The 9,711-nt window shown below is 46.3% G+C and overlaps 1 protein-coding gene across 3 annotated transcripts; it reads left to right on the top strand.

Moving 5' to 3' along the window:
- The first annotated feature begins 3,616 nt into the window (after nucleotides 1-3,616).
- FOLR2 (folate receptor beta) lies at nucleotides 3,617-8,813 on the top strand. 3 transcript variants are annotated; one of them, XM_032357488.1, is made up of 5 exons: nucleotides 3,617-3,713; nucleotides 5,329-5,490; nucleotides 7,745-7,933; nucleotides 8,078-8,213; nucleotides 8,326-8,813. In XM_032357488.1, the coding sequence occupies exons 2-5, from the start codon at nucleotides 5,341-5,343 to the stop codon at nucleotides 8,610-8,612; spliced, it is 762 nt and encodes a 253-aa protein (XP_032213379.1). In that variant the 5' UTR covers nucleotides 3,617-3,713; nucleotides 5,329-5,340; the 3' UTR covers nucleotides 8,613-8,813. The 3 variants fall into 3 exon arrangements, with proteins under 3 accessions (XP_032213379.1, XP_032213380.1, XP_032213382.1); XM_032357489.1 differs by having other exon boundaries at nucleotides 3,617-3,762; XM_032357491.1 differs by lacking the exon at nucleotides 3,617-3,713 and adding an exon at nucleotides 4,795-4,920.
- Nucleotides 8,814-9,711: the final 898 nt, after the last annotated feature.

Below are 9,711 nucleotides of genomic sequence, written 5' to 3'. Positions count from 1 at the left end.
ATCCTCTGATACAAAATACATACAAAGACATCACAGGAAAACTACAGACCAATATCCCTTATGGATAAAGAAGTAAATCTTCTCAACAAAATATTAGCAAACTGAATCCAGCCACATATAAAAAGGATTATACATCATGACCAAGTAGGATTAATCCTAGAGTGCAAGTTGGTTTAACATCCAAATATCGATTGATTAGAAATATCATATTACTAATATAGAGGACAAAACCCACATGATTGCCTCAGCTGAAACGTCATTTAATGAAATCGAAAATCCTTTTATCATTCAAAACAAAACCAAACCAAACATGGAACAAGCTAGGAATAAAAGTGAATTCCCACAACCTGATAAAGGTATGAAAAGCTCACAGATAACATCATAGTCAATGCCAAAAGTCTTTTCCATTAGTGCCAATAATAAGCAAGTATGTCCATGCTTATCATGTCTATTCAACTTTGTACAAAAGTTGTAGCTAGGGGGCGGCTGGCTGGGTCAGTCAGTGGAACTAGCAACTCTTGATCTCATGGTGCTGAGTTCAAACCCCACTTTGGGTACAGAGATTACTTTAAAAAAAAGTTGCAGCTAAGACTATTAGTCCATAAAAAACGGGCCGCCTGGGTGGCTCAGTAGGTTGGGCCTCTGCCTTCCACTGGGGTCATGATCTCAGGGTCCTGGGACTGAACCCCACATGGGGCTCTCTACTCAGAGGGGAGCCTGCTTCCGCCCCCCTCCCCGCCTCTCTGCCTACTTGTGATCTCTGTCAAATAAATAAATAAAATCTTTTTAAAAAAAATCAGTTGTTTTTCTATACACGAGCAGTGAGTAATAGAAAAATGAATTTAAGAATATAACTATTCATAATAGCATAAAATAGAATAAAAGACATAGAAGTGAATTTAACAAAGTAAAAGACTTGTCTACTGAAAACTATATAGAACATTGTTGAAAGAACTTTTTTAAAAAAATTTTATTTATTTATTTGACAGAGAGAGAGACACAGCGAGAGAGGGAACACAAGCAGGGGGAGAGGCAGGCAGAGGGAGAAGCAGGCTTCCCCCTGAGCAGGAAGCCTCATGTGGGCCTGGCTACCCCAGGACCCCAGGATCATGACCTGAGCCAAAGGCAGACGCTTAATGACTGAGCCACCCAGGCGCCCCTGTTGAAAGAAATTTAAGACCTAAATAAATGGAAAGATATCCCATGTTCATCACCAGGAGACTTAATACTGTTAAGAGGTTATTACTCCCAAAACTGATCTACAGATTCAACTCAATTCTTATCTAAATCCCTACTGGCGGGGCGCCTGGGTGGCTCGGTGGGTTGAAGCCTCTGCCTTCAGCTCAGGTCATGATCCCAGGGTCCTGCGATCCAGCCCCACATTGGGCTCTCTGCTCAGCAGGGAGCCTGCTTCCTCCTCTCTCTCCCTGCCTGCCTCTCTGCCTACTTGTGATCTCTGTCTGTCAAATAAATAAATAAAAATCTTTAAACATTAAAATAAATAAATAAATAAATAAATCCCTACTGGCTTTTTTGGAGAAATCGACAATCTGATCCTAAAATCCATATGGACATGCAAGAGACCTATAACAGCCAAAACAATTGTGAAAAAAATTTAGACAACTCATACTTTTTGGTTTCAAAACATACTACAAAGTGACAATGATCAAGACAGTGTGATAGTAGCATAAAGGTAGATATGTAGGTCAATGAAATAGAATTGAGAGTTCAGATTTTGACAAACTGAATTGTGCCAAGACAATTCAATGGGTGAAAGAATAGTCTTTACAATATACAGTGCTGGGATACAACAGGATATTCACATGCAAAAAAATAAAGTTGGGCCCTTGTTTTATACCTTATATAAAAATTAACTCACAATGGATCAAAGACCTAAATGTAGGAGCTGAAACTATAGAATTTCTTTAAAAAACAGGGGAAGAGTTTCATGGCATTGTATGAGGCAATGATTTCTTGGATATGACAGCCAAACCAAGGCAACAAAAGGAAAAAAATCAATAAACTGGACTGCATCAAAATGGAAACTGGGCACCCAAGGACAGTTAAGAGAGTGAAGAGGCAGCTTACAGAATGGGAGAAAAGATTTGCAACTTACACATCTGATAAGGGGTTAATCCATAAAATAGAACTAGAGAGCTCCCACAAAATAGAAAGATGTGTAATACAATTAAAAAATGGGCAAACAACTTGGGTAGACATTTCTCCCAAGAAGGTGTACAAATGATCAACAAGCCTATGAACAGATACTCAACATCACTCCTCATCAGGGAAATGCAAATCAAAACCACAATGAGATATCACCTCACACCCACTAGGATGGCTTTTATTAAGACACAAAAAGTCAACAGGAAATAACAAGTGTTGGTGGGGATGTGGAGAAATCGGAACCCTTGTATACTATTGGTGGGAATGTAAAGCTGTACAATTGTTACAGCAAATTTTATGGCACTTCCTCAACAATGGAATTACCATGTAATCCCACTATCCCACATCTGAATATATACTCAAAAGAATTAAAAGCAGGGTCCTCGAAAGATAATTGTACACCAGCCATCACAATAGCCTTCTTCACAATAGCCAAGAGGTGGAAGCAACCCAGAACTGATCAGTGGGTGAATGGATAAACAAAATGTAGCAGATACAGACAAGGAAGTATTATTCAGTTATTAAGAAGAAATGAAATTCTGACACAGGGATGAACCTTGAGGACATTATGCAAAATGAAATAAGCCAGTGACAAGAAGACAAATACTGTGTGATTCCCACTTATATGAAATATCCAGGGTAGTCCATTCATAGAGACAGAAAGTTGAATGATGGTTGCCAGGGACTGGGGAGAGGAGGAAATGGGGTGTTGTTGTTTAATGAGAATGAGCTTTCAGTTTTACAAGATGCAAAGGGGTTCTGGAGATCAGTTGTACAATAAATACCCTTAACATTACTGAATCATACCCTTAAAAAGAATTAAGATGGTGAGTTTTATATAACATATGTTTTTCCACAATTTTTTAAAAGGCTATAAAAATGCTTAATTATGTTTACAGAAATGCTAGGTGGTGAGCTATTATATTACATCACTTATCAGATCTGAGACAATTTTTCTCTGTTAAACTGGACTTCGGTACTTCAACCTCTAACCGTGTTTATCTCGTTACTCAAAAATTAACCCAATAGCTATCATTTAAGCCTACTCATGTTGTGCCAGGCTTTTTCATATGTAATTCTCAACAATCCTCTGGTGAGCAAATTAAGGCTCCAAAAGTCTCACTGATATTTCCCAAGGTTGTATGAGGGACGGAGCTGTCCCTGGAACCCATGGCCTAACCCTAAAGCCTGGGTTCTTCCCTACTGTGCCTCATGTCCCTCAAGCTAGTTTCATCCTAACAACTATTTGGGGTACCTCAAAAATTCAGATCCCACTTAGAGATGAGCTTCTCTAAGTTTTGATGAATGTTGAGTGTGTGAATCCTATAGCGAATAAATTAACAAAGAGATTAATGAAAACAGGAGTGAATACACTGCCAGGCTAACGAGCCTTGCATGGGTGGGGCCTAGAAAAGAGGGAAGGAAGGAAGACTTGAGAGCGGAAAGGGGAAGTCACATTCCGTGGTGATAGTCAGTGTATCCTGGCTGAGGTCAGAGACCACTGTGGAAAGTCCAGGGGCCTGGAGCCATCCCCAGCCTGAAAAGAGGTCAGTCAAGACACAGCTGTGTGGACTCCCAGCAGCAAAGGAGGCTCAGGCAAGATGGCCTAAGGAGGAAAGGAAGACATGGACACTGGGTGGTGGGGGGGTATGTGGGGTGGGGTGTAGTGTCTGAGTGGCTCGGAGGGTTAAGCATCTGCATTTGGCTCAGGTCATGATTCCAGGGTGAAGAGATGGAGTTCTGTATTGTTTCATTTCCCTGCTCAGCCGGGAGCCTACTTCTCTCCCTCCCTCTGCCTCCCACATATCACCCTCCCCACCCCGCCCTGCCTGCTCTTGCTCCTTTGCAGAGTTCTCCCTCTCCTGAATAAATAAAATCTTAAAAAGACAGACAGAAAGAAAGATCCCTTGGGCTCCTGTGGGGAAGGTGCCTTTAGGGGAAGAAATGGGAGGAGGGAAGACCTGACCCCAAGCCAAGGGAAGTGAATTCCAGAAAAGTTTTTGGAAGGACCCTTGGCCAGGGCTTTGTGTGGATGTGGGATGGTGAGAGAGAGGAAGCAGTCTCTGTTGTCAACCCAAAGGAACAGATCTTTAACAGTTGGGAGTGGGGGGGGTGTGAGGGTCAGTCAGGAAAAGGGAAGTGGGGGGCACTTGTGCTGAGTGACTTCCAGGACTCTTAGCACTTGTCTAGTTGGCTGCTCCAACATGGGATACTTTTATTTTAATCAATTAACCAACTAACTAATTAATTAATTAATTTTGGGGTGAGGGGGAGAGAGAGAGACGCGGGAGATGGGATGTGTGGAAAACAAAGGGAGAGGGCGAGAATTTGAAGCAGGCTCCATGAGATCATGACCTAAGCCGAAATCAAGAGTTAGATGCTTAATCAATTGAGTTACCTAGGTGTCCCCATGGAGTATTTTATATTGTCCCTCTGGTCCACGGATCTCTGCACTTGTTTTCTGAAGGGTGAGGTAGGAATCTGGTGCATTAGCCTAGAGATTGCCGAGGAGACCAGTGTTATTATGGAGTGGAGGAAGGAAATGGCTTTCAGAGAACAGGGAAGGAAAAAGTATGAGGAAGTAAAAATTAGAAACCCCCAATCTTTCCATATCTGTGTTATTTGACCAAATAGCACCCTGTGTGCTATCATCCGTGACTTCAGTGCTGATTGGGAGGACTTAGCAGAGTTGGGGCACTGCCTTTTACAGGCTAGTGGATTTCTGAGCTGGTGTGGGGACCCAGGTGATCCAGGGTATGCTGGAGAGCACGCGCTTGGCTGGACATGGCATGAGGGCACTCTGTGTCCCTGGCCCTTTTCAGGGGAGCAGGGCATGGGTCTGAACTATTTAATTACTTTTCCTACGTAAAGTTGAGAGTAGAGTGGGCACAAAGACATAGTCTCCAACTGAGGAAGACTCTCCCAGGGCCGATCCACTAATCCCAGATCCTCATTGAGCCCCAATCCTGGGATGAGGGAGCCCCTTTGCCAACCTTCTCTACTTCAGCTTCAGGGAGCCTCAGGACCCCAGGCTGAAGGAAGAGGGTCTGACCCCATCCTTCACTGTGGAGATAGGGAGACTGACATGGGGGACACGGGGGGCCTTACACGAGGGTCTCTCCCCTTGGGCATGGGCCTCCCTAACCAAAGCTGTGTCTGCAGGGACAAAAAGACATGGTCTGGAGACTGATTCCACTTCTGCTGCTGTTAGCCTGGACAGCGTCCATGTGCAGTGCCCGAGCCAGGATGGACCTGCTCAACGTCTGCATGGACGCCAAGCACCACAAGGCAAAGCCAGGCCCCGAGGACAAGCTGCACGGCCAGGTGAGGAGGAAGTGTGGCTCCAGTTGGGGAGGGGACTGGTTCTAACAGGGAAGACTAAGTCAGGGGGTGAGGAGAAAGGTCAACTGGCAGATGACCCCACAACTTGGGTTATTGCTGTCTGGAAAGATGATGGTAAGGTGATGGTAAGATGTTGGGGGTGGCCTCCTCGGAGAATACCATGTCAGCAAGATACGATATAATCATTTGTCGAGCACTTACCCGGTGTCGTGTTGACTGCCCATGATTTCATACCCTCAGCGGTCCTTTGATGTAGGAGTTCATGTTCTTCCCCACATAACACAAATGAGGAAAATGAGGCCCAGAGAAGCACAAGGACACACAGAGCACTCAGACATAAGCAGCCCTTGTGGTGGTGTAGGGACAGGTTTGGAGTGTGAGGGATTTTAGCGAGGATGGTTCTTCCTACCTTCCCTATATGCCAGTCTGTGGAGTGTCAAGGGTGGAGAAGATGGTGGTCGCTTCTGGCTGTGAAACAGGCAACAGGTGCTGTACGTTCACTCATTCTGTAGAAATGGATGCCATTCAGTTGTAACTCCACTGAGACTCCATGTCTCCTTTTTATGATAAAAAATCTTTATTTTTAAAATGATTTTATTTATTTATTTACCAGAGAGAGTAAGAGAGAGCACAAGCAGGGGGAGCGGCAGGCAGAGGGAGAAGCAGGTCCCCTCACCGCTTAGCAGGGACCCTGGGATCATGACCTGAGCAAAGGCAGACACTTAACCGACTGAGCCACGCTGGCACCCCAATAAATACTCTTTAGACTATTTTTCTATCCTGGAATAAAATTCAAAGCCAATAGAACCTATCTGCACATTTAAGTTAAAAAAATATCAACATGACTATCTGTACTACAAAGGAGAAGCCCAGGGGTGCCTGGGTGGCTCAGTGGGTTAAAGCCTCTGCCTTTGGCTCAGGTCATGATCTCAGGGTCCTGGGATTGAGCCCCTCACCGGGCTCTCTGTCAGCAGGGAGCCTGCTTCCCTTCCTCTCTCTCTGCCTATGTCTCTGCCTACTTGTGTTCTCTGTCTGTCAAATAAATAAATAAAGTCTTAAACACCAACAACAACAACAACAAAAACAAAGGAGAAGCACAAAGAAAGTAACTTAAAATAAAATAAAGTATATTTCAGTATGTCAATTCCCAGGCATGACTCCATCAGAAAATCACTGTCAAACAGCATATTTGCTTCTCATCACCAAATCACTATGAATGGGGCAGCTACAGATGAAGATCGATACAGGTGCCTTCTGCTGGCAACTTAAATGCTATAGGGTACTCTAAGCTGTGTTGACATTGATGACATAATTTTCTAAAACAGTGAATAACTCTGGTAAAACAAAGCACAGAGCATGGCCCTCCTTTTCACAATATTTGCAGTCCTGAAAAAGCTGGTCTACATTAAAAACTTGCTCAGATATGGTGTGTCCATATGTAAGATGGAGTTCGGTTTAGATTTAGGAAATCATAGAGAGGTCTTTTATTGACTTTTTTCAGCAAATATTTTTGGGGGCTGCCACATTTCTGGCACCGGCCTCACCGCTGGGGACAGAGACCTTAACACTTGCTGAGAAGAAAGTTATTCAACACAAATTACTACATAGGTCGTATCCTTCTTCCTTTGCTCAAAATGTCACCCTCCAAAAAAAAAAAAAAAGTCATCCTCCGGTGAGACTTTTCACAATCACCTTATTTAAAATTTCAAGTTATCCCATTCCCTACTTTCGCAATCCCTGCTGTAATCTTCTCCATATAATTGATCAGATCCTGACACCATATTTTTTCTCTTTTAGTTTCTTACTGTCTGTCCCCACTGATCAAGATGTAAGTTCCATGAACACATATTTCTGTCTGTTTTGTTCTCTATCATATTCTCAGCATCTAGAACAGTGACTGGAATAGAAATAGGTACTCAGTAATTATTTTTTAATGAATATGTCAAAGAACTTTCTATGAAGTGTGAAGGGCTGCATCAGTGATGGCTATTGTCCCCCAACATGGGGTTTCTCTCCGGCTCCCATGACCCCTGATCAACCCTATTGTGACTGAATCTCCCCCAGGATGAGCGTTTTGGAGGTCAAGGACAAAAGGGTCCTCACACTAAACTTTTCTAAGACAACCTACCTGAGGCAGGAGATCAAGAACCAAATGGGGAGAGGCTGGAGGTGGCAGAAGATTGTGTCTGTGTGTGTGTGTGGGGGGCAGCAGTTAGTCGGTGTCTTCCCCACGCAGTGCACTCCCTGGAAGGAGAAGGCCTGCTGCTCAGTCAGCACCAGCCAGGAGCTGCACAAGGACACCTCCCTCCTGTACAACTTCACCTGGGAGCACTGCGGCAAGATGGAGCCCGCCTGCAAGCGCCACTTTATCCAGGACAACTGTCTCTATGAGTGCTCCCCTAACCTGGGGCCCTGGATCCGGGAGGTAGGGGACCCTGCCTCTCCCCACACCACCCCTGCAGCTGCCATCCAGCTCCATCAGGGCTGTGGCAGGAGATGACCCATCCCATCTGCATGTCCCATCCCCAGCTGAGCACTCAGTGAGCCCTCCCTCCTCACCTCCCACCAGGTGAACCAAAGCTGGCGCAAGGAGCGCTTCCTGCATGTGCCTCTGTGCAAAGAGGACTGCCAGCAATGGTGGGAGGACTGTCGCACCTCCTACACCTGCAAGAGCAACTGGCAGCGGGGCTGGAACTGGACCTCAGGTGAGGGGGGTTGGTGGGTGGGGACAAAGGTGGGGTTTGAGGATCTGGGGTGGCCAGAAACCAGCTTCGGGCCCAGGCGTTGAATGTCTGCATCCATCCTCTCTGCCTGCAGGAATTAACAAGTGTCCAGCCGGGACCACCTGCTGCACCTTTGAGACCTACTTTCCCACACCCGCAGCCCTGTGTGAGGGCCTCTGGAGCAAGTCCTACCAGGCCAGCAACTACAGCCGAGGGAGTGGCCGCTGCATCCAGATGTGGTTCGACCCAGCCCAGGGCAACCCCAATGAGGAGGTGGCGAGGTTCTATGCCATGGCCATGAGTGCTGGGGCCCTGCCCCGAGGGGTGGAGCCTCTTCTGCTCAGCCTGGCCCTGATGCTGCAGTTTGGGCTCTTGGGCTGAGTCTAGCCCTACCCAGACATCATGTCTGCGTGTCCCGAGTTTCGATGGCCAAGCTGGGCTCACAAATGGAGGAACTCTAAGTGTGCTTCCATCCATTATCCATCCTTCAGTCATCCCATTCCTGCTCCAGGTGGGCCTTGGGGTTTGTCTGGCAGTCAGCTCAAATAAAAAGACAGACACATCCGTGTCAGATGAATTATTTTTGTTCGAGTGGGTAGATGACAGATTCCACAGTTTCTGGATTCCTTCATATCAGAGAAGTGAGACTTGGGTGTGAATCCCAGCTCTGCTACTGACTATGCCAAAGTGAAGCAGTTGCCTGTCTAGGCTAACGCTTAGTTTCCTCCTCAATAAAATGGGGATATCCGTCCTTTCCCTCTGGGTTGTGAAACACAAAGAAGCTGTTGCCTGGAGAGCACGTGACAGCATGTGAGCGCAGTGTCTCACTTCAGTAGCCCTCGGGACTCTGTTGTAGCCACAAAGAAGAGCCGGGTCCAAGACTTTGTTACTTATATTAGTCCCCAAATATCCCCCCTTTCTCCCAGGCCCTGTCTGCCTGGCTCTGTGCTCAGCCCTGCAATGGGAAAGCTGGGGATGGGAGTCCATGGAAGGCTCTGGATTCCCAGTGGGGGGTGAAAAAAGTTCACCCATGATGTGGATTGAAGGGACAGAGTTGAGGCTTGGACCCTCGGAGGAGGAAGACAGAAGACCGTCTGGGAGGTTCCTGGAAGAGGAAATGCTCAAGAGCCTTCAATTGGTTTAGCTTGGATGGAAAAAGGTTGGAAACTCTCAGGGGCATCCTAGGGGCAGGAACCTGGCCTCTCCTCTGCCTATCCTGTCTTTGCCCAGCTCCCAGGAACTGGTCCTGAGTTGATCTCTAGGTCTCCCTCTTGCCCTTTTCCCCTGGCGAAGTTTTGTCTCTACACCCCCCTCAAAGTTATCCTCAGAGAGGCGCAGGTCCGTGTCTGAGAACACCAGGCAGCCCTAGAACCCTGGAGTGAAGACTCCTAATCCAGGCCTCTCTCCTGCCCGTGGCAGGAGGGTGCGCCTTTCATGGCACTCACCTTCCCTCATATCTAGAGCTGAGTGACGGGGAAGT

The sequence above is a fragment of the Mustela erminea genome, chromosome 9 (genome assembly GCF_009829155.1).
Source record: "Mustela erminea isolate mMusErm1 chromosome 9, mMusErm1.Pri, whole genome shotgun sequence".
Classification (NCBI taxonomy): Eukaryota; Metazoa; Chordata; class Mammalia; order Carnivora; family Mustelidae; genus Mustela; species Mustela erminea.
The sequence above is the reverse complement of the archived record's forward strand: the minus strand, read 5'-3'. Positions and strand labels throughout refer to the sequence as shown.

Excerpts from the sequence above, each read along its gene's own strand:
- FOLR2 (XM_032357488.1), top strand. The coding sequence starts at position 5,341 with ATGGTCTGGAGACTGATTCCACTTCTGCTGCTGTTAGCCTGGACAGCG. Across the intron at positions 7,934-8,077 it reads TGGGGCCCTGGATCCGGGAG|GTGAACCAAAGCTGGCGCAA; the intron begins GTAGGGGACCCT and ends ACCTCCCACCAG. Across the intron at positions 8,214-8,325 it reads GGGCTGGAACTGGACCTCAG|GAATTAACAAGTGTCCAGCC; the intron begins GTGAGGGGGGTT and ends CTCTGCCTGCAG.